This window comes from Tyto alba, unplaced genomic scaffold (genome assembly GCF_018691265.1).
Source record: "Tyto alba isolate M040663 unplaced genomic scaffold, T.alba_DEE_v4.0 Super-Scaffold_6, whole genome shotgun sequence".
Lineage (NCBI taxonomy): Eukaryota > Metazoa > Chordata > Aves > Strigiformes > Tytonidae > Tyto > Tyto alba.
The window spans coordinates 27,750,030-27,774,972 of NW_024881327.1; the positions used below are offsets into that span (position 1 = coordinate 27,750,030).

Sequence of the window (24,943 nt, forward strand, 5' to 3'; positions counted from 1 at the left end):
GATTATGTGCTGCAGTCTGACATAGAATGATTACACATTTGATATCTGGACTTACTCTATTCAGGTGATGGGAACTATCATTTGAATATTTGACAGCATCAGTACAAATATAAATATTGCAGTATAACGAAGTATTGTAATACTAGCATACCTTTTTTAACTTTTTTGGGGGGGTTTAGAAAGCTGTGGTGTGGGTCTCATCTTCCTCCCTACTGCAGGAACATTTAATCTGCAGCTGATGAGAAATTGAGAGAGTTAAGACTTCACCTCAGCATGCAGTGCCAAGGCCCTGGCATGCTTCATTCTTTCCCTCTACACTAAGTTATATATTCTTCTACTTGTTATGGCAGGTTCCTCCACCCAGTCCCCTTTGGTGCCAGCCATGCACAGGGTGCACTGCTGGGTTCTGCATTTTTCTGGGGAGAGGGCAGGAAGCTGCAAATCCTGAGAGAGGGAAGTGTGAGCAACTCACAAAGTGCAGCCGTCCTTTGATGTACAACACGGGCAGAACATCCTGCTGGCCAGAATGAAGAAGCACAGGTGATGGGAAACAGCTCACAAGGTTGAAAGGCTTCCTCTTTAAGAAGAGGAAGAGCTTGGAGAAGGAAGAGAGATTTAGGGTTTTCATTTTAAAGGAGATATTTTTGCGGGGGGGTGAGGGATGAATAAAAGCAAAGGAGAATGTTTCTTTTGAAAAGTCTGGAGTGCAGTGTACTCCCACCTATAAAAAAGCAAATTTTCTTGTGTTTAATTAAAAGGGGTTGATCTGATCCCTTGCTTTTGGTGAGAAGTGAGACAGTTGGGGATTTAAAAATTAAAGTAGTTGTGGTACTCAGCTGACTGGAAGGAGGCAGGGACAACTGATCCCTACTGCCATCCCTGTACTGGCTGTTACCACAGGCCACATGCGTGGCATTATCCCACTGGTGGGAAGAAATGTCGAGGAAGGAAAGAGGAAGTAGGACCTGGGCCAGGAGCCTCGGATAACCCAAGCCTGATCTCATGGAGACTATTTCTATCAGAAGTATCTCTGCCTGACAACTTTTAAGTAATACTGGTGTGATCATAGCATGCCATCTCTCTCCTGTACATAGCTATTTTGATAGATTTTACTGTGTTTGCAAAGCTCTAGTATCTTAAAGAGCACAAACATCTAGTTTGTCTCTTTGTTTTTCCCTTAGTATTCACAGTTTGTTCTGGGCACTTGCAGCATTTAGGAAGAATATCAGTCTGATTTGTTGCCTGCAAGAGAGTCTAATTAAAAAGAGAGAGCAGGATGGAAACTGATGACACGCAGTGCAGCTGAGCTGCTCCCAAAGCTGAACATGGCAGCTGCGGTTTTCGTCATTTGCAAAGCCTCAGCCAACACGTTGGCCCACAGAGTTAAAATAAATGCCTAATTACGTTGTTTAATTATCTCTGCTCCAAATTCATGCTTGCAAAGTATTGAAAAAGATGGGAGAGAAACACTGAGGGAGCCATGATCATGACTGTGGCCTGCTGATAAATGAGAAATCACGATGCTTTTTCTTAGTTAGGCTCCTCCCTTCCCCCTGCCAGGTGGTCAGGCTGCAGAGGAAGGTGGGGTGTGTGTGTGTGTGTGTGTGTGTGTGTATATGTGTGTGTGTGCTTAGACCAGTCTCCAGCCCTCTCCCCTCCCCTCTTCTCTGCACTGACTCACAGCCCTGTTTTTCAGCACCACGCTAATTAGCTGCTGAGCAGTGAGATACTGCAAACGCTAAGAGAAAATACAGGAAAAAGACTTCAAAGATGTTTACCATTTTCTTTTATTGCTTTCACAATAAGATTTTTTTAAAAAAAGAGATATCTAATCACTGCTGCCCAGATCCAGTAATTTGTTGTGTGCAGGGAGACATTGCTCCAGGCTGTTCTAGGGTGAGGAGGGTATGGCTTTCTTCTTTAATTTCCATGGAGTAGTTACTCAGTGGGGCAAGGAAAGGGAGCAAATGTGGTTTGCCTTGTTAAGTCTGGTGGCTAAATGTGGACAGGGTGGTACTAGTGTGCCAGTCAGAGGAATATTACTGCAGCAAGAGGGCCTGAGATCTCTGCATCAAAGCAGCCTCTTGGGAGGTGAAATGTGTTAGGTCTAAGTCCAGTTTTGGGCATGGGAGGTCAAGTGGAGACCTTTTAACCCACAGCTTAAGCAAATGCTCTTGATTAAAGTGATGAGGACAATTAGGTGCTTAAGACTCTGTAGTTTTAGCCCATACCCACAAAATTATTTGCCAGTAAAGAGATTAATATTATCCAGATTAATTGGTCCACTCTCTTCATACAAAGAATGTATATCAGCTAAACTGTTTGTGAATCAACTGTTCATCTAAATTATCTTTTCCTAGACCACTGGAAATGAGGTGACTTTCCACACGAGTGATTCCTACTGACTGTGCGTATTTCCTTAAGCAGTGGCCTGCTACAGCTGTAACATGTTATTCTTAACTTGCCATTCTTCAAATAGCTCAAAAGCAGATGAATGTTGAATACACTGTCAAAAAGTAGGAAAAAAAGTCTATAAGAAAGACATCTCATTTTCATCTAAGTCTACTTGTCTTTTCTTTTTCTGATGTTAAAGGTTACTCAGTAAGGGAAATTCTGCACAATATGAATGGAGATTACCAAAATAGTCAGTGTCTCTATATTAATTTGTGTGATGAAGGAGACATCTGAACTCTTCAGGGAATACTTTGAGTCAACAATTTACAGTCATCAAACTCATGATTAGTGCACCAAGAAATTGTGACTGCAGGTTGTGAACTTGGTGAGTTCTTCTGAGAACATAGTTTTCTTCTCCCACAAACTGAATCTCACATTTCTCATACCTATACTGAGACCTTCTCTGTTTCTACATAGAAGTAATGAGGAAAAAGTGAAACCTAGAGCACAGAGAAGCCAGGCCTCTTCAGAATCCAAAGTTTTGGCTTTTTTTTTTTTTTTTTTTTTTTTTTAATGATGCACATTTTGCATGCCAGAGGGACTTACTTTAATAAGAATCATTAATTATTGCAAAGAGAAACTGGCTGAAGAGGAAAAAGAATTGTCTCCATAGTTTAGAGTCAGTTTGCTGCTGATCTCTCTTCAGCTAATGTAATACTGGTACTACAAACAACAACTGCACACTGCAGTCAACTGGAAAGTCAATTGATTTCTTAATACTTCTTTTGGAGCATGTGGACGGTCAGCTGTACTCTCCTTTTTCCAATCAAGGCTTTCTGATTTTAATACTCTGTTTCTTCCCCAAACTGATGCTTTATGTAATTAAGGCATTAGAAAAAGACTTTCTGGAAAGCCTACATAGAACAAAAGGTAGGTTTCATTTCTTTTGTTCTAGTCTGATCCTGTGGGGGGAGGGTTAATGTGATGACTACATCGAAATCTTGGTGCCCATCTGAGAGTAGTAAGAATTTAAATGAGTTATTTTTATTTATCTTAACCTGGAGATAGCATATATCAGAATTTGATAAAATGCACAAATTAGAGCAAAATGAAATTATACTTTTTCAGCTGTCCTTGGGTCTCTAAACCTTGCCTATCCCTTTCCTTGTCTGTTTCTTTTTTTTTTTTTGCACATGTACATCTGTATTATTTTATTCTCACACGTATTTCAGATTTATTCAGTGCTATTTGTTTAAACTGTGCAATCCATAAATGTATAGATTGTCACTAGCCTTTATCCAGATACCAGCCACAGTTCCTTTTTATCTTGGACATTACTGTCATATAATCCAAAGTAAATCTAAAAAGGTATTTTATTTTCTGCACCTTTTTGTATTAATTTTCAACAAAAGGAACAAAACCAACTCCTAGATCTTGTGGTGAGAGCAGAATCACTGCAATTACTCAGATATAGAAGGATATTAAAATATACCATCCTAGCTCCTGCTCACTAAAATCCCTGATCTTATCCCCAGTTTATAAGCATTTGAAAGGGACCAAAAAAAAATGTTAACATTACCTTTCCATATGTGAATTTCCACCCGAGCATGCAGAGGAAGGTAATTAATCAATAGACCCCATGGTGTTCCTCTGCTGGTGAGATCACCGCCCACCTCCATTGGTGAGAATGCACTTTTTTACTTTTGAAGGTTTGGACTTACCCCTGCCCACTGTAAACTAAAAGGACCAGAGGCAACATGAGGCTGGTGTAGTAGGATGTGATGCTGTGATGCATAACTACTGCTAAAAAGGCAGGGTGTTTACCAGGTTGCAGTACATGTCTCTACTCTGTGAAGGCACATTGCTTCTCAAATGCAATAAGCATGAGGCCACTAGATCTGAGGTTTCATTCTGCCACAGGGCCCAGAAAGGTAACCATGCTTCCCAGTGACTGTGATCTGCTTTCACCCTTGAATGTTTATGCAAGGGAGGATGACAGTTAAGCTCACACAGTTCATACATTGAAAAAAAAAAAAAAGAAAAACAAAACTTCATCAAAACTTGTGTCAGCATTCAATTTTTAAGTTGAATATCATCCTGGATTTTCAAACACCTTGTTAAGCAATGGATATCTTCATGTTCTTGCAATTCTAGAGGAGTGCCACTTTGACAGCATGGCAGTGGGACATCCTGCAAGCATCAAAACAGCAGTGGGTGAGATTTTCAAGGCAAGTACGGAATTAAGCTGGCAAAAGGGACATTGAAAGCTGTTATCATAAGGACAGCTTTCTGCATCACAATCCATGCTTGAAAATGGTGTGGATCTTTTGAAGAGGCTGCAGTAAAGTGGGAATGGATACAGAAATTAAAATACAGAAAGTAGTATATGCAGGCTTCCTTTATGTCAACGTGTTAATGTCTGTTGCCCTTAAAGCTTTTCTGTTGTTAAAATAAAATTTTAAAAATCCCTCTCCTACTTTGCAGTGAAGAATTTAAAAGACTGAAATGGACACTTCTGAGTTTTTGCAAGATCTTTTTATCCAGAGGATTTCTGGAAGAGTCTGGTACTTTGCTGAAACCTTAAGGTACTCCACATAATTTTCATTCCAGTCTTTAGAATTCCTCTCACGGGTATGGCCACTGACTCTATTGGCTTAACATTCCATCCAGTTGCTGAATCTCTTTCAGCTTTAAGTGTGTGTTTACAGTTAAATCAAGTGCTCTGCAAACAAAATGCTCAACTGAAATCCAGGCAGGAGGCTGCCATCGGTGGATGCAGTATTTCTCCTTGAAATCAATTGCCCTCCTCAAAGAGAAATTGCCACAGGTCCCCCATCTTCTAAATGCTTTATTCACTCCCAGAGGTGGTTGGGCCAATCTCAATTTTAGCTTTCAACTTAAACTCAAGTGAGAGTGGCTTCAGATATTTCTGGCTTAGGTTTCCGAACTAAAGTAAAAATGTAAAGTTTACAAGTGCCTGCATGGCAGCTGCAAGATGTGCAGTGTGTGTCACTGTGAAGGCTGGATAACTTCACAGTGGGGCTGCTGGTACCTGCTTGGGTCTAGATAGGGGCTTGCTTGACTAGAAATGAGGCTTTACAGCCCCTAGCTTGACCCCAGAAACCAGGAAGAACTCTTAAAGAGACCAGTGCACTTGGCTAAAGAATAACAGCAAACTTTAGAAATGTTACTACCTTGAGCCAGACTTAAATACATGAAATTTTGGACAAAAATTGAATGTAAATAGTATTATCTCCCATATATTTTCTAAATACATGGCTGAGTGAAATTCTAAATAAATCTTTTTTTTTTTTTTTTTTTTTTTTTTTTTTTTCAGAATTGGATGCCGTTTGATATTTTTACTTAGAAATGTTTTTCATTCTTCAGTACTCAGTAAAGCCATGACCAAGGTGCACAGTATAGCTTTGAACAGTCTTTGAACAGCAAGTTTTCTCTTTTAAGGTTCAGAGCCTTAAAATTACGGATGTACTGTCTGAAATTATACATAAGACTTCCATAGAATGCTTGCCTTTATGAACTCCTCCTGGTTTATGTTTCTTTAAGATTATTTGTTATTTAAAACATAGCTTGTCTTGTTTTATTTAGATGCTTGAATTGCATGTTACAATAGCAATAACACACTCCAGGTAATTCATTTCCAGTTAAGCTTCACTCTGCTTGAGTGCTTAAAAAGCCATTTGGCTTTCTGTCTTGTACCTTTTAATGCCCCCTGCAGTCTGCAATAACCGTTCAAGAAACTCACTGCTTGTCATGGCCTATTGCTTTAATTTAAAAAGCTAAATTTGGAGACTCCACACGCTCTGCTTTCATTTTTTCCAGTGTAAAGCTGTCCTACCATGGGAAGTTGGCAATGGATTTCACCATCCCTGAAAAAACTCAGCATTAATACAGTGGGAAGAGAGTAGAAAAATACTTTGGCTGTGTCATACTTGGTGAAAAATAGTCTAGATATAAATTTGAAACCTGCTAAGGCTTCTGAGAAATCCCAGCTGGTTTAAGGTAATCTCTACCTTGGGGGAGTGACTGCACCACAGAGACCCTGAGGTGGCATGTGATGTGGCAACACCAGGCAGAGATACTCGCACGAGTCAGGAGGCACTGCAGGAGTATCAGCAGAGCAGCATGCCTGTGGCAGTGCAGTTACTGGCTGCATTTCTCCCTGGCTGGAGTGTCTGGCTTGTTCTGCATGATACTTCTGGCTTTTGGGGATAGCTTTTGCAGAGATCTGTCCAATGGTTGGTGATGTCAACGCAGCGATTCAATAGCATCCTAAGTCTTACCACAGCATTTTGCCTTCAGGATAAGCCCCCAAATCTCTTTTTGCTTGGCTAGATCTGTTCATGTAGTACCTAAAATCCTGGGGAGAATGACAGTCAGCAAAGCATCCCATCCAGCAGTGGGCATGAAAGGTGTCATTTCTCCTATTTATCTAAGTCTTTACCTTATCTGGCATTGGAAAGGAATACACTGAAGTGAAGACCTGATCTGTACTACGGAGAAAGGCTGACTGATTGGTAAAAACCACATATGACAACCAAAGGTAGAGACAGTTGATACCTAAGGGGTTGTAAGCAAATCAGTAAGAACTCCCCCCACTACCCCAGCACGGCGAACCGACTCTAGACAGCACAGATCAGTGGGGTGCTGAATCTAGATTATCACATGTGTGACTCTGTGTGGTTTATCACTGCTTAGTCTTGGCAGATCAGCTTCTGATCCATCTGAAGGGCTATTTCCCTCACAGCATCCTTCCAAGCAACCTAAGTTTATGTGCAAAGCCAAAATCTGGGCATTTTTAGTGTTCACCTAAGAGATAGAATGGGATGTCTTGTCATAATGTGATAGAAGCCTGTTTCTGGGAAAAATGGTTGGTTTGCATAGAAAGATTCAGTCATGCTATTGGGATGAGGGAAGTCTAGCTTAAATGCTTCCAGCAGATTTGTCCTGTCCCAAGGGAATGCTCTTCAGTGCATTGGATAACATGTCATCTCCATTAGAGCTGTGCCATTGTGTAGGCACAAGTTAAAGGTTTGTGGATGCCAAAGAAGAAAGGGTATTGTTTGGCTTTTGGGATATCTACTTAGTGTTTTGCAAGTAGAAGCAAGCTGGTTCTCTCCAGGCCTCAAGCTGGCTGAATGTGAGCCAGCTCTAAGCCAAAGCCGTAGCACCTGATAGAACATTGCTGACCCTAGGCTAGCCAGTAATCTGAAAGGCAGGATTCATTAGGTTGGTCCCACTGCCACTCTAATGCAACTAGACAATATCCAACCCGCTCACAGAGCAGGCAGGCACACTCCTTGAAGAACAAGGGCATCCAGCTTTGAGATGCCTAAAGGAGGCCTTGGGTTCCAACCTCCAACTTATTTCTGGGTTTGCAGCTGTTCTCCTTCATTTGTGTCACACAAATCGTACGGAGTTTGGGTTGATCACAGCATGTTCAGCGCCACGCTGTGACAATAAGTAATTTGAGCTTCCCTTTTTGCTGTTCATGGTGAGACCACTACTGAGCTTTTGAGTTTTTATAGCTTTATAAGTTAGTTACTTATGTCCAGGTCACATCACATGCTTTATATTGACTGCAAATTGATTTTTGCTCATTGTGTATCCCTAACTTTTTAAAATAAAGCTATTGCAGAATTATATTCAACGGCCTGGTCTCTTCACTTAGAGGTAGCTCATATGCTATATCACTTTTTTTATCTTTTGTGATGAGTTTAGCACATAAAGCTGTTATATATTTAGTAGGCATTTTCATTTGCAGACTTTTTTCTTTTAAGACTTACACATTTTTGTAAAACAGCGGAAATCTTAATATGTAAAAGATTAATATGTACTTTTCTTTTCAGATGGTCTGAGCATTAACATTCCATAAATAGCCCAATTTTCCCTCTGAGTTGATAAGTAGTCAAATACTTCCACTAAGGACATTTTTACTTTATCATCCAGAATGTGAACAAATTTAAATTTAACTGGCAATTATTGGTGGTGAATGGAAGTTAAATATATGAATGTTTTTCTAATTTAGTTTGGTTAATCTCATCTTCAGTGCTACTAAGTAATTGCTTGAGCAGCCATCAAGACAAAAGGCTCATGACAGGCTCATAGGCTCGTATATTGCTGTGTTATACTAATTTATGCTGCATCAGCATCATCCACTAAGAACCGGAAAGAGATTCCAGCCTCTGTTCTCAGGAACTTTAAAATGCTTTTCGTTTGCATCAAGAAACTCTAAGAAATATAAAAATACAAACTCAACATCACTGTGGAATTTCTGTGTTCAGCAGCTGAAATGTCACCATATGACATCTCAAAAAATCATGTAATTCCAGACGTACACATTCCCCATGAGGCTATACCTCATTTGAGTTAGCTACCTCGACTGAAGTCTTCAGGTTCTATGCAGCCATTTAAACCATCTTCTGGTCTTCAGTTCATTTGTTGATGTTGCTTTTTTGTTCTGATGCTTGACTAATGTATCAAGCTCCAGGATTCAGGGGACCTGTTTCTGCAGTTCCAAGAAATGTACTTACGGAACCAAACCTTAAAGTTCAGAAAAATGAGTGGATAAGAGTGGAGTCCCTGACACCTGGCATTCTAGGCATGCCACAGATAATTACAAATAAAAGCAGGACTAATAAATATCCGTACTGGTGGAACCCATCCTGGAGTGGGAGTATGTTGTGCCAAGTTATGCAAACACAAAGATTCTTTCTTTATAGCTGTACTAATAGGATAAAGAGACACCATTTAGGGTAGTCCAGCTGAAATAGTAACTTTTCAGAGCTTTAATAAACAAATTAAAGCAAATGGTTGGCTCTCCTAGTTCTATTAGGTTCTTACATGCATTTAGGTGTAAGAAGAGATTGATAGCAAAACTCTATGAGACAGTAGTCAAACTTCATCTTGAGGAATGGTCGTCTGATTTTGGTCACCTCCACTGAGGAAAGATAAATTTGAAGCGTAGCTGATGCAGAGTAAGACTACTAGTGTAGTTGGAGGACTAGGAGCATTTTTTATGACAGAAGCTTTGCTGGTGTGGCTTCATCAGATTAAAGCTGAAAGACAACAGCTATCTGATAATTTAATTATTTAATACATTGGAGATTCAATACCAGGTGAAGGAGAAGGTAAGTGACTAATGATTCTGTCCATTCACTTTTGTTATGGAGGTATACTAAAATGGCTTCACAGAGATAATAAACTTGAACAAAGTTTACTTTGTAACCAAATTCATACAGCCGAAACAACAAGCTGATGGGGGTAACCAAAACAATGCTGTGATAACATTTAACAAACTACAGGTTCGGTGTATGAGTTGGGGAAGTTATTACTACACAATAACACAGAAGAACAACAACACGTAAGAATGACGACTCCAAAGTGTGCACATTCTCACTCACCGAAGAGGAAACCTCTCACCCAAGGGTGCCCAGAAGATGTAACTACTCACTCAAGGGGGGGCAAGGGCTCGCTCAAGGATATGCAGAAGTATTCACTCACCAAGGGAGAAGTAAGGTCACTCAATCCCAGGAAGCTTCCTTGAGTGGCATTCCAGTCCCAAGGGGAGGGCTTCCGATCGCAGACCTGCTGCTCCATGGAGAACCACTCAAAGGACGCCTCTGGCAGGGGCCCCGTTTTGTAGTGTGGTCGCGTCTGAAACGTGGTCATGTATGGTCAGTGTTCTAGAAACTTCTCTTGACCGAGGTGTTTCATTGACTGAGGGCCTTGTCTGTTGACCAGGTGTCCCACCTCTCTTTTCCTGCCATGGGGCCAGGGGTGTGCGTGCTGGTCTGCACCCAGCCAGGGCGTGTAGGTGACAGCAGCCATGGTGTGCTGCCAGAGGCGCGGAAGGCCCTGGCCCCTGCTGGAGGGGTAGTGGTGCTCCTGCCACAACTTGATCCCGAGTTTGATAACTTTTAATTCTTTTTTTCATAATTCCAATTTAACAACTGTTTCGAAGATCACTGTATGTAGAAGCCAAAAGGTAGAGAGCAACATTCTTTAAACTTACCTGAATTCAACAAAATCAGACAGAGAGCCATTAAATAATAGTATTATTTATTTACTTATTCCTTGAAATATATAGAGCTGGTTTCTTTCTCCATCGCATGTGAAAACGTGAAATGCATTTAAAAAACTATTACATTACAGTTTATTGCTTAGACTAGGTGTACTAATTTATACTCACATTGGGCAGATATAAATGTTACAGAAGACTACCTGTGAAAATCCAGGTGTCCATAATTTCCTTATTCCAGAGAAGCAATATCCTAATCTCCTTTTAATTAGTTTGCACCTAGGGAAAGTAACACTCCTCTAAATATCAGATTCTGAATAAAAATCTGTTCTTTTCTATACTTGGTAAATATGTTTTTCAGACTGAAATAATGAGACTATCAGGAAATTGGTCATTTATTGCTCCTGCAACTCCAAGCTAATTAAAGTTAGTTAAAGCAGCTGTAATAGGCAGTCTTAGGGTTCCTTCTGAAGCTGTTTTTTTCTAATGTACACTTTCCTTAAATCTCTTTTCATACCATTTGACAGTAGTATATAATTAAAATTCATGTGTTTAATTTAATTAAAATGCAGTCATGTTATATTGCTCAGAAGGATACAGGACTAATCCTGATGGATAGATGCAGATCTACGTTCCTAGCTAGATGTGTTTCTTCCCTACATTTTGCTGATGCACCTCCATTCTTAGCACTTGTCTTTCTTCCTGAGATAATACCACTCATGGCTTCCTGAGAATCTGGATGAAATGAGTCAGGCTTTTGTCAGGAGGATTAAGATGAGATCTAGTGAGGCATCCACATTAAAAATAGCAATGCAGAATATCCCTGCTCTGGCAGCCACCTAAGCCATGACAGCTCCAAAACTCATGCAGCATCTGTAACTAACTCACAAATTTTTCCTTAGTTTGCTTCTGTAGAGGAATTCAGAGGCTTCCTTGTTTAAACAAAAGCTGCTCCACTGATCTGAGCTTCACTGTGATCTACATGTGAAGTAGAGCAGAGTTTAACCTCTGCCAGTCTCTGGAGGTGACTACGACCTTAGTTTAAATCCTTCTACAGAGGAGACAATGATTTTCTTACCTAAAGTAATTTCTTCTCTAGAATCTCCAGAGTTTAAGAAAGATGCACAAGTGGAAGGTGATGAAATTTCTATTTCAGATATGCTTCTTCTTAAGACAGTGAAGGTCACCTCTAAATCCTTTAGCCAAGTCTCCTGAGATGTGTACGTGCAGACATTATATGTCTTAACATAAATCACCAGAAAATTCACTTTCATTGTGTTTGAATAGTGAGATGGTGTATGTAAAGTGCATCGGTCTCCAGCTCTGGTCCAGTGTAAGAAATGATCTGAGAAGAGAATACTTATGGTCACTTGGACAGAAATTTCCATATGGCAGGAGCTGTCTTTCTAAAGACTGCTAATGGTGAAGGAAAATGGTTTTAGTTGCTATTTAAGTGTAAGGACTCTTTAATTAATTAAATTTAAAAGACATTTTGGAGAGTTGATAGACATTTGTGTAAAAGATAACTTTGTTTGAACTTATTTGAAACAGAACTTTAATTGATATTAAACCCTGATGAAAGAAAAAGAATATTTCACAAAAAGGACCAATGGAGGAAAAAGGAAGCTTTGAAGATGCTGTAGAAATTCTCTGCTATAAAAATAAAGCCATTTAGAAAAATACTGCATATGTATGAAGGCAGCTACATATTCACAAGCTGAGGCTGAACTAAGAGCATTGTGTGAAGGTGTTGAGTCAATAAAGGAATGACAGCAGATAATTTCAAGCCAAGCCAAGCATGAAACAGCTTCATGTTTTGTTTTGTTTGTCTTTTCATCCTCTTTTCAAAGCTGTTGAAAGGGTAGAGTTAAGAAGCCATCTTTATTATATTAGCAGCTCCTTACTACCCCTGCCTCAGTTTTGTAATATCATGCATAGCCTCTTGCTGTATTCAAGACTGCCAAAAATAAAGGGCATAAGAAGCTACAATATAGATTAATAGCTACCCAGTTTATTGGTCTTGCACTATATTGACATCACAGAAACATGACCTCACAGAACACCCAGATGACAATAACCTCAAGAACAATAAAATACTTTTGTTCTGATAAACTCTAAGTTGCCACTTCTACTGGGTTTGTATAAAGATGTATATATCTATGCAAAAAAACCCAACACAAATGATTCCATGGTTAGTTTTAAATCCAAACTATTTTGCAGATTTTTTTTGTCTTTTTTATGCAGAGGAAGGGGAAGTTCACTAATACAGTGGAATTTAATGACATTTTGCCAATATTAGTATTGCTTTTTCTAGCAAAACTAGATGCTCCAGCAAATATTAGGCAGTGCTAGCAAGGATTTCAGTTGTGAATACAAAACTGAATTCTTTATCTCAGACTTCTTATTTAGCAATTTGTGACTGAATTTAATTTTGTACCCATTCCCATTTTTATAACATTGTCTAGCACATTACAGCAGTGGAGACTTCCTTCTCTGTCCCCTTTCCAAAACTATTATCTTCTGTCTAGTTTTGGAAATGGCACTTATGTTAGGAGATTAAGAACTTGCTCATGCTCATCCCTGTTTGTCTTCAGGGTAGGGATTCAGATTGCACTGGGGGAGGTTTAGATTGGATATTAGGAAAAATGTCTTCACTGAAAGGGTTGTCAAGCACTGGAACAGGCTTCCCAGGGCAGTGGTGGAGTCACATCCCTGGAGGCATGTGTAGATGTGACACTTAGGGACATGGTTTAGTGGTGGACTTGGTAGTGCCAGGTTAACAGTTGGACTGGATGATCCTAAGGGTCTTTTCCAACCTAAATGAGTCTATGATTCTATGTCTCAGATACTGTGGCCTGTACTTCTCTTAATGGGTGTATCATCTTGGAGAAAGTCACTTTATCATAAAGGTCTCAGCTTTAAGTTGTTCTCCATGTTTGAAATTTCTAGTTAGCAAATGATAAAATGAGAAGGAACATTAGGTGCTTGTTTTTGTGCTGGGGTCCACTTGCACTGCAGGTGCTGCTCCACAGTGCAGCTGCCTTGGTGGATGCTGTCTGGGTTTACTTACCTTGAAGCTTCTGAGACCTGACTCTTCACTGTTTACAAGGCAAGTGAAGACACCTAGGTGGTATGTTCTAGCCAAATCCACTTTCACTCTGCTTATTGTTAGTAGTGTTTTATTACTTAGTTGTTTTAGCTGGTTTGTTATTTCAATTTGAATACAAAGTGTTTCATTTCAGTAAGTTACTCTCTGTTGACTTTTGCTGAGACAATTGTTTCTTTGTCTGGTATTGCTGAGATTATAGATTTTCAAATAAATTGGGTTTAACAGTGCCATATGATTTCCTTATAAACTGTCCTACTCTGAGGCAGGATGTCTCTTCCTCCTGGCCACTGGGTACCAGAATAATGTGAGAACAATCACCTGGTTTTAATGGGGCTGGCCATAACTGGAGCAAAAACCATTCCTGTTGATTTCTGCTGTACAGGATGTTTTAGGGTAGTATCTGTTCCCACTTTTCCCCACAAGAAACAGATGTTTGCTAATGAAGAGGCATGTGAGGCAAAAGGGGACCTATGACTTGATTCTCCATTAGTTTATACCTCACTAATGCCCAGGCTGAGAATTTGTAGGTGTGCAAGGCACCTGATTTTCCCAAAGGTACTGGTCTTAGTATGAACTAACTGTGATGTTACCAGCCTCTGTTACCTGCCCTGCTGTGGAAGCCACTGTCCCTGTGGGTCGGAGAGGCACAGAGGAGGAGGTCAGCCCATCTCTCAGCAGCTCAGACCCTCAACCCACTGGCAGAGGAGTGGGAAATGGATGACCTTAGCATGGTGATTAGATGTGCTAACATTCTTTTCACAGGGTCAGGAAAGAAGGAAAAGGGTCTGCATGTGCCTGTGATTTGTATTAATCTGCTAGCCTGTTAGTGGGGCCATCTGAGGCACGAGCAGTTTTTGCTGTCCCCAGCAGCCTGCCATGCAATGCAGTTGCCTGTGTGCTAGCCCCTGTGATTAAGTAGCACTATTTGATTTAGTAGCATCTAATGTTCATCCTGATAAGAGGAGGTACAGGACATCTGAGAATTAAATGAAATTATCTGCAAACCTAGTGACCCACTTTCTATTTTAAATAGAGCAGAAGTGTTTAAAATGTACAGTTTGCTCATTTGCCTTGCAGAAAGATGTGTCAGGAAGAAAAGGTTACTCTGTGTGTACTGTTTTAACAAGGAAAAGCTAATGTGATATGACAAATTATATGTAGAACTGCAATGATGAAATAATTGATCTTTTGGAGATTATTTAAATTGTTTCTTTTTGTCTTTCACATGCAAATAGATAACTGCTGGTCTTATAAACTATTTTACAGCTCAGAGGGGAATTTATTAGCTGCCTTGTTAGTAACATTCAGCAGAGTCATCTTCCCAATGCAGTGAATTTGTATAAGCAGAGTTTAGCAAAGATAACTCTGTTATCACAGTTTAGACTTCATATTCTTGCATAATAGAAATTCAGAGAAACAGGTATAATAGCAGGTACAATTTAGATCTTGCTGTAGAAACAAATGTATTTCTAATTCACTAGGTAGAGAAAGCCTAACTCTAGGATAGGATGATGCCACCTACTTTATCAACATGTTCACTATCTGTATCAATTTGTATGGAACATAATTACTATTGTTTTAAGTAATTGCTGCTATCAGTGAGGGCCTTTGAACAAGGGAGAGCATATTCAAAGACAATAACCTTTTCAGGAATTAATGGCGCTATAATTTTCTTAAAATATCTTTTTGTGCTTATGCAACTGTCTATCACTCTTTGGCTAATATGTATGTATCACACACTGGTCTGAAAAATTCTTTTTTCCTATTTTCTTGATTTGCTAAAAAAGAAAGTTCTTAGTTAACAAGGGAAAATGATCTTTTAAGAGGACACTTTTACAAAGAGCAAAGCGTTGTCTTAGTTGTTTCCTGTTTGCACAGTATTTCTTTTTCATCAGCTACTTTTTTCCCCTCTTACTATTGTGCAAGTAGACCATTTACAAGTGAAAAAAACCCAGGAAAAAACCCAAAAGGACTAGCAGTAGTATCTCCCCAACTCAGCTCCTATCAACACTTACGATAACCCGGTCTGTATGTATCTTAATTGTCGGTTCAAGACGGACCACTCAGGACTTACATTGCAGCCTCCAAATTGAACTGACTAACCTTGAGTTTGCCCTCAACAATGTTAACATATATTTATTAGTTATGCATGATACTGAGAAGGTTATTTTTTTTAACAAAGAATAGGGAGTTTGAAGGTAAATCAAAAGAGAAACTATTTTGTCTGTGTCCTGTCCTGAAACTCTGTTCTATGATGCTGTTCCCAAAGGATGTAAAAATCCCCATAGACTGCAGTGACTTTCTGCAATGACAGTTAAGTCATATTTTTGTCATGTTTTATGGTGGCATTTCTTATGTCTGAGAACTAACATGCTAAATTTAACTTTGTTCCTCCAAATAATAAAGGATTTGTTGAGAGAAGTCAGTAACCTTTGCTAAATTGATAACCATACTTTCCCTGTCTCAAATAGAAAACAATACAATTATTTTATTTTTATTTTCTTTTTAGAATTTCAATAAAATGTTTATTGTTGAAACAAATTAAACCCATTTTTTGTGTCTTGCATCCAGATTCTCTGGTGCAGGTGGATTGAAATCACAACACAGTCTTTACCTTGGCACTTGCACATCTTTTAGTCTCTTTCTGGCCACCTATATTTAGAAAACTTAGTATCTTAATGAAACTATTACAAATACTAAGGTATAATTAAGAATATAAAGGCATTAAGAATATGTTTAAGATGTTAAAGGCACGACATGTCTTAACATTTTTATGGTATTTACAACTATGTTCATCTCTGTCAAATCTGTCTGGTAAATGGCAATGGGTTCAAAAGAGGAAGAGCACAGAGAAATACAGAGAAACACGTAGATATTCACACATAGACTTGAATCCTTGGTGAATTTAAACTTCATTTCCTTGAGACAAAGACCAGGTATGGGTAATTTCACCTTGTCAGTTAAATTGAGGAAAATCTATGATGAAGGTTAATATAGCCCTTTTTTTTTCAACACTATGCCTGGCTATAATTTCATCAGAAAAGGTTTAAAGTTGTAGCTTACAGAAATAATAGATGTACGTGATACTTAGGGACATTAAATTGCATTTGTCTTTGTTGGTTGCCTTTTATCTTGGGCTTATGCTTGGTAAAACATGCCATCAGATCTGACTAATGCCACTGATGTTTATCATTTGTAGTGCAGAAGGATAGAAACTGAAAAGATAAATGCTGCATTTACTTAGTGATATTAAATGGCCAGTAGCTGATTATTCTAATACAGTTGTCATTCCTCAGGTGACTCCTACTCGTGAGTTACAGTATTTGATAACAGACTCCTCCACCTCTTAGGGGTGTGTCCTACCTGTTAGATAAGTAAAATGTACTATGAAACTTGACAAATCTCCCTTGTTGGTCCTCGTGTAAAAGAGCACTTGCTCAGGGTGCTGAGATATTTGTGCCTACCAACCCAGCAGGTGACATTTTGACAGGATAAGACTTGATTTCAGAAACCCAGCTGTGCCTAAAAAGGGCACTTGGCTCTTATAGTTATGCCCCTGAATCTTGTCCTTTTTACCTAAACAAAAGAGCTAGATAGATCTGTGAAGGGAGGTACCAAAGGCAGCTGGCAGATATTTTGAGAAGCGCAGCATCCTAACTGTTGGATGTGAGCCCTTCAATCCCTTCCTGGATTTGAGTCACAATTCATATCCTACTACTGGAAGACATGATTTCAGAGGGAGAGAAAAACTACTATGTGTGCATATAGTGCCTGTGGGTGTCTTTAATCTTAGGAACTACTAAATTTTGGGGCCTTGTAGCAAGCTGTTCATTAAATACTTGTAAATTTGAGTTCTTTTTTTTTTTTTTTTTTTTTTTCCCACCTCTCATATTCAATTCAATGATAGGTGGCAATAGAAATGTAAGGTATGTACCTTCTTGGCAGCTTTTTAGGATTTCTGGTAGCTGTGGTGAGGTGGGAAGTGTTATCCACAACTATGGCATGTCAGATTCCTGCCCATTACTAAACTCAGCACTTCTGTGAAAATCCTATTTCTTTTCCCTAAGGATTTAGGATTAGCTAGTCAAGGAGTCTTTTACTCTGGAGGGTTAATATTGTTATATTTCTGCCTTCCCTCAGGGAATAAATACTGTCTGGTGTGTGTGAAGAGGAGAATGAGCAAAATATAGATGTCTTGGGCAGAGAACAAAGTGATTAGTTCCTCATTAAAGGGACACTGAGAGATACTGTAACTATAGTAACCACTGCTTATATGAACCTCTACCCACCTCATTGTAACCCACTTGGTTACACCAAAGATTTCAAGCCATTGTTACTTGTTTGCACAGCTCTTCTTCTAACTGAAGAGTCACATCATAAATTCTTGTCAAATATGCATATATACATACATATATATATATATTTGTATATTCACACACTTACACAGACTCAGAGAAACTGGGTTTCCTCATGATTATCTAGACAGATGGGTAAATCCACCCATATAAATACCCATCAGTGGTATTTTTAATGTTTGTCTTTGATGACTGATGGAAAAGAAATGCCATAATGGGTCAGGAACCATGTTAACATTTAAGAATAATTATATCTATGTGTATATTTCCATTGTCTGAAGCATTATATGTTTCATTTCAGCTTCTTTCTAATAAAATGCCATTAAAATTTAAAATTTGAGTAAATGGAGAATGTCTCAGAAATTCTGTCACATGTATCAGAGCCAGTTTCTGGTCTTCTCTCAGGTCAGCAATGCCATTAACTTGTCCCACTGCACTCACTTCACGTCTAGCTAACTGCATTAATGCACGATACTCACCTACTTGGAATGAAATGACTAACATTTGACCTACTGATATGAACAATCGTAAATCTGAAAGGCAAATCACTGGCAAATGTTCTGCCTTCTAAGAAGGTCATATTGAGACTTACAATATTAATTGTCCTCAAACTGGCCAAAATTTTCTGGTTTGTACTGAAATCAAAGGGCAAATGCAAGTTAAACCTAACACCTTAGCATCTGCATCCAAATTTTACAGCCTTTTATCTAGAAATCTCGAGAGCTGCTAGTCAGCAGAACCGAACATCTTTCTTTGGTTCAAAACACTGTTACTGCCAAACAGCAAGTCCTCACATTTACTGGTGATAATGAAACCACTTAGCTGTAATATTTCTATCGGCATTAAGGAGATCAAATTTCAGTTTCACACTGAAAGTCCACAAAGAAAGATCCCTTTGCTCATGTCAGTGAGGTGGTATTATAGCAATTGAAATGCCAGTGAGAATCAAATATATTTCCACACAATTTCTTTTATAACAGAGCAGTGAAAGTACACTTGCATAGTCTTACAATCATGCCTGTACTTCCAGTCACTGAAATGTGTGGGGTTTATGGGTCATGGGACCTATTCTGATAGCTTTTTTTTTACTTTTAGACTGGTTCAGTGGAAAGTGTAGAGGATTTTTGTGCTCAAACAAGCTCCTGCATGTTTTATGCCTGCCTTTAACTTTTAGAGTGAAAAAAAACCTTGCCCCTCAGTGAAATGTCTCCATCAGTCTGCATAAGGCGTCAAAATTTCAGTGAAACATGAGCTCCATTGAAATGTCTTCTGATTGCAATAAGGCATGGGATTTTTTCTTTCCTGAAGGAAAATCAGGTTCTTCGGGATCAAGACCTTCCTGACACGGTTCCTGGGCATGGGCTGCTGCTTGCCCTTTGCAGGTATAGGTCCACGCAGCGAGTTAATCTTGGCCCTCACAGTGAATACAGGCCACACCGACTCCTGGGACTTTCAGTATGCTTTTCTTGCATGTGTCCTGATCAGGGAGCACATGGAGGCTGCAATTTCTGAGGTATCCAGAAAGCGCAGCATATACAGTCATTTACACACCATAATAGATAACTGATGCAGCTAACGCAGATTAAAACCTGCATGAGTGAAATCTGCCTCAGGTTCCTCATCATGCTGGGGATCTCTTAGGTTTCGGTTGAGGTGCCCTTGGTTTCTCAGAGTCTCCTCTTGAGGATGTTGCAGGCTCTTTCTCCTGTCTCAGTAACTTATTCCCCAGAGATGTTTCTCACCTAGGTGTGCAAGAAATGGCAGCAATGCTGAACAGAAGGGCACTCAGAGGTGACAAACGGGGAGCCCCGTAATGTCTGTCTTTGAAAGACACTTTAAAAAATGCTGTGAAAGAATATATGTGGCCTGCAATTACTTCTTGTCAGGGTACATCAGAAACAACCAAAGCAGTCCTCAAGAGATGTATTGCTTTAGGCTCTCACCACTAGTGACATAGAAAACAGAAATTTGTGACACACAGTTTTAATTTGTTGCCCAGGATACTGTTGTTTTGTAACCTGTCAAAATTATAAAAAACGCCTCATGTTTCTATTATATGTGCAGCACAGGATGTCAGTGTAAGCATCTGGGGAGAGCTCTGCTTCTTTGTCACTCTTAAAGACATAGTGGTATTTTCAAGTGTCACATGAAGTAGTAGCAGATATACTTGTTTCCTGTTTTACCTTTGAAATGGAACAATACTTTCTGGTGTGTTTCAGAATACACAACAGACATCCCTTATTTTCTGCAATATTTTTTTGTAGAGAACTTCACTATATTTTCTTTTTTATACTACAGGGATTTACTGATTCACTTCTTCCCCTTTCAGACCAGACAATGGACAAGTGAACATCTCACACTCCAGATGAGATCATGCTTAGTGTCTTTTTCTCTGTGCATGTGAAGTTGTAGGGTGAAAATCCTTTTCTGTACAATATTCTGGTGGAGATTTAAGTTTTGCATATCCCACCTGACAACAAAAACTGGTTTATATTTGTGCAACTTCAGTCTCTTGAAGCTGGGAAATGGAGCGGTGTTTATTGTGATTATGTGTAAAATGAACACTTGAAGCACCATTATTATGGAATCAGCTAGTTAGCTCTGACATTTATAGTTCTATCTCTAGGGCTGAATCACACCACCTTTTTTCCACTAAAACTGAAAGTCTGCTGATTTTCAAACCTGTTTTTACTGTCTATATTCCACAACTTAATTAGACTTAAAGATTGTAATATAACTTGCTATTTACATCATCAAATAATCTTCAGAAATAAAGTCTTTAAGTTTTGTTTCTCAGTCTCATTTTGAGTTAATTGCCTTTTTATTGTTTCCTTTTTGGTTTTGTTTTTCTTTTTTTTGCTAGCCATGGTCACTAGCTACCTGCTTGCACTGTGCATTCGTGGGTGTGCATGTTGGAACAGATAGGAGATGTGAGGTTTGTCCCTGGGCCTGGTAAAGTTATCCTCTCAAGCTGAAAACACTCAATATAAACTTAACTCAAAGATTTACACAGCAACAGACTGCAGGGATATGATCCACACCACTATGTACACACACAAGTATTTACACCTTGAGACCTGTAAATGACTGGCCTAAGGAGTATTCAGAAAATGGCTGGCTGCCTGGCTGGATGGATGGACAGACAGATTGACTGGAAAGGAGATGGGCACATAGAGTAAGCTGAGCAAAGGGGAGGTAACACTGTGGGCAGATTCTGCCTGTCACCTGAACACCAGTGGGAAGTGGTACCTTTGACATTGCTGCTCCACAAACCAAGCGTAAATGTTAGAGTTTCTGTTTCTGGCCTCTCCTAAGGAAAAGTAATTTTGGAAAGGAATTCAAAATTTTATAATCTAAGAATATTTCAAGCCATCTACATCATGTCACTATACTTCTCAGAGGTGCACCACTTCTGCATAATCTAGAACATGGACCACTGACTGCCTTTTTTGTAGAGGATTAATAACATGCAGAGACAGTATCAACTTTTGGACAGTGTATTGTATTTGGTTCAGGTTAATAATGACTAAAAGTAATTAGTCTTGGTAGCCTATGTAAAACAAACTGGTTGTCTCAATCTCCAAAGACATGTGGCCCAATAACATAGGAAATAGGAAGCTAATACTTTTTACAGCAGTATCTTAAATCTTTTATCCAGGTTTCACTAGCTTAAATGCTTCATTCAACAGGAGGTATAAATGAGAAGACTTGTCCTTGATTTCTCTTGAGCCAAGCACAAATCAGCCTCTAGTCTTTTATTTCTGCTCACCTCCAACCTCTTCTTTCAATACTCTTTCAAAAAGCAATCAGTCAACCCTTACTCTTAAATAACCATCACATTCAGATGGGAACCAGAACTTAATGGAGTCTAGAATTTAAAATACTATTCTGGAGTCTCATTTTTTACACTGCAGATACATAACTTGCTAGATGTTCAAGTGAATTTTAGCAGTAACTCTTTTCCAGAGTTATAACATTCCTCCAGACCTGTTCTCAAGCTTATTTAATATTAGTTAGGGATCCTTGCTGACTATTCTTCAGATCAGAACATCCTGTCTTTGCTTTACTTTCCTTAAGCATCACTGTGGTCAGAGAAATTAAGCAGCTATGAAATGCTCCAGTTTTGGGCAGAATCATGGAAACTATTTTAGGCCTCAGCTGTTACTTGTGGTCCCTTTCCCCTGTTGGGGTGGTGCGCTGTTTGCTATCGCTGCAGTTCAGCTGCATCCCTAACCACAAATGATCTCCACCACCTTCACTGCTTCTTTGCCAAGTGGGAGGTAGCACCTGTTCACAGACCAGAAGCCCAAATGCTGAGCTGTGCATTTCCACAATGCTTTCAGTATTAACTCTTTCTTCTCCCTTCCCAAAAGATGTTGTAACTTTTCAGCACACTGAACATTTTCAACTGGACATGACAGAAGGGTGGAGATCTCAAAGATATGAAATTACTACTAGTTTTGTAGGCAGCTGGTGAGGAAGGGAGAGATTTAGTGCTCTCTGACAGAAAGTCTGTAGCTTCCGAGCTCTAGACTTTTACCTTGTTTGGTTTACTGACACCCAGTACAACTTGGGATAGCTCAGAAATCACAGAGGCATGGGCTCCTTCTTTCTCCATAGACAGGAAACCAGACTTCATGAGTTTTCCAGATCGGTAATGATTCATTCTCCACTTGCAGCTTTTAGTACTAGATACCATTATCTTAAACCAAACCCAAAGCCTATGCTTAAATTCATAACTTATTGGCAAGGTGTAACCCAGAGTGAATTTTCTGATAACTTTTTTTCTGAAGTCACGGAAATGTTCAGCTCAGATTGGCATAGCAGTGAACAAGTATTAGCAGCAGTGAAGGCAGTGTCAGGGAAAGCCTTGGGAAACATGAATTTCACAGAATGAAATCAGAGTATACTAGGAGAAGAAAAAGCATTCACATCTGAAAAGAGGCTATAATGGGACAAAATTGAATTTAAATGGAAATTTTGAAGATCAAAAACTGGGATGTGCTTATTTTGGTGGAGAAAAGAAATTGAAGAAGTTTCATGTGATGCATTGTAAAGGTGGCAGAGGCTTATTAAAGAACAGTTTTAGAGCCAGCTGCTCTTGGATTTTAATAGTGTAACTACCAAGGCTGCAGGCCATGTGGCTACAATGATGATGCAATACTTTAAAACATATGGGAAGATTTACAGGTGCACTATTCCTAACTGGGTAGCAGTAAATGCTATACTACCCAAAGTAGAAGTGTAAGCACTGTTTACCTGCATATGTTTTTTTTTTGTTTGTTTGTTTTTTTTTGTTTTTGTTTTTGAATATATATTTTATATATTTTTAGTCAAAAATATGCATTTTTGGCTAAGCCACTAAACTGCACAGGTACACCAGGCACCCAAGATAAGTGAAAAAAGAGGAGTTTAAATCCAAGATAGGAGGAATGCAAACAGGGAAACCGGGATCTGGCATTTCGTTCTTTGCCCCAGCCCATTTGAATCACACTGTGTAGGATCTTGATTTGGGGGTCTCCATGCTGGGATTGTACTCACAAAACAGAGCTGAACATGTGTGTTTCATGAAGGTTAAGTCTCTGTCTTCATCAAAGGATGTGACTGGGAATTAAATGAGTAAATAGAAACATAATTTTCTTATGCAAGAAGAGAGGGAATTATCATCTTCCAGGCTCATGAAGATTTTATCATTTTTATTCTACTTTAATGTCCTATTTGCCTGGAATCTGGCTTGGCTTCAGGCACATGTTTCTGTGGTACTTTCTGTATGAAGAGGTTTGCCTCTTTTCACACATTAAAAAATTGGAAAATAATTTTAGGTCACATGTTCTTCTCAAGCTTTACTTATATTTAGAGTTTATTTGGTACAATATGATCTAAAGCATAAATTGTTTTGCCCCATCATATAAAATGTTTATTTAGTTCTATAACTAGCTAATGAGATTTGAAGTAACAAGGAAAGACTTTCCTTTTCCTCTCCTCTTTTCCTTTACAGAAAGAAAATGAAAAAAGATTTGTAGAAAATATCCAAATCATCATGTATCTAGAAAGAGTATCTTATGGAGGTTCAGATATGCTAAAATATGAGTAAACAGACAAATCTGAGGAATTAATAAAATATTATGTAACAGGGTAAAATATAAAAAGAATAAGTGAACAACTGGCAGATAACAAGAAAAAAAGTTAAAGCACAAAAGACAGAATTCCTGTAAATCCAGGGTTAGCTTTATTAACATTAAAACTTTCATGCTGTAAGAGATGCACTAACAGAAAATAATAATGACGTGAAGAAGACAACCTAAAAGCTTTTTTATTTTTAAGCTAATGTAAGAACATTAAGATTTTAGAAATAAGAATGAACAAACCATGTAATAATTCAACATGAGGTATGTAGCCTTTCTTATAGTAACAGATTAATAGCAATGCACATTAACATTATGCATTAACATTAGCATTTATGTATTATGCTTAAGATGTTTATAAACTTAGTAATAAAGACATTTGATCATCAGGTATTCTAGGGTTTTAGTAAATTCAAGCCCTGCTTTCCAAGATACTTCCCAGTACCTCTTTTTCAGCTGGTGTTCCTGATAGTATCTGTGATATGGAAATCAACATAAGCTTTAAGTCAAGTAACAAGATGAACTGTTACTTACAATGAGTAGTACACCAAGTATAGTTTACAAAAATAGTATATATGTGTATGCAACTTAAATAATTGTACAGGTTAAATAATTAAATAATAACTATAAAATCAGCTTGTTTAAGGATTTATATTGAGGAATTGGTAAACATGTTCAAATAAACTTTAAACTTGTTTAAATGTACTTTTATATAAATATCTACTTTGAATTATCTGTTGCATTTAATGTTCAAATGTATGCCTTAAAGGAAACTGGGTCACCCCCTGGACACCTGAGAGCGCTATAGTCTCCTATATTTGTGTATGTTATCATGATGCATTATAAGAGGAATGAAGTGCATAAGCACAAAGTTTATTTCCTCCAGGTGCACTCCCTTGTTTAAAAGTGACTCAGGAACCTC

General features: G+C 38.7%; 1 protein-coding gene across 2 annotated transcripts in view; it reads left to right on the forward strand.

Moving 5' to 3' along the window:
• The window catches only part of GABRA4 (gamma-aminobutyric acid type A receptor subunit alpha4), a 74,273-nt gene extending 66,266 nt beyond the window's left edge, over positions 1-8,007 (forward strand). Inside the window, exons 10-11 of one of the 2 annotated variants that reach the window (XM_042807979.1) lie at positions 4,549-4,979; positions 5,732-8,007. In XM_042807979.1, coding sequence (XP_042663913.1) covers positions 4,549-4,658 — 110 coding nt within the window. In that variant the 3' untranslated portion in view covers positions 4,659-4,979; positions 5,732-8,007. Of the gene's footprint in view, positions 1-4,548 lie in introns of both variants that reach the window. The other variant, XM_042807980.1, reaches the window with a different exon arrangement.
• The last annotated feature ends 16,936 nt before the right edge of the window (positions 8,008-24,943 follow it).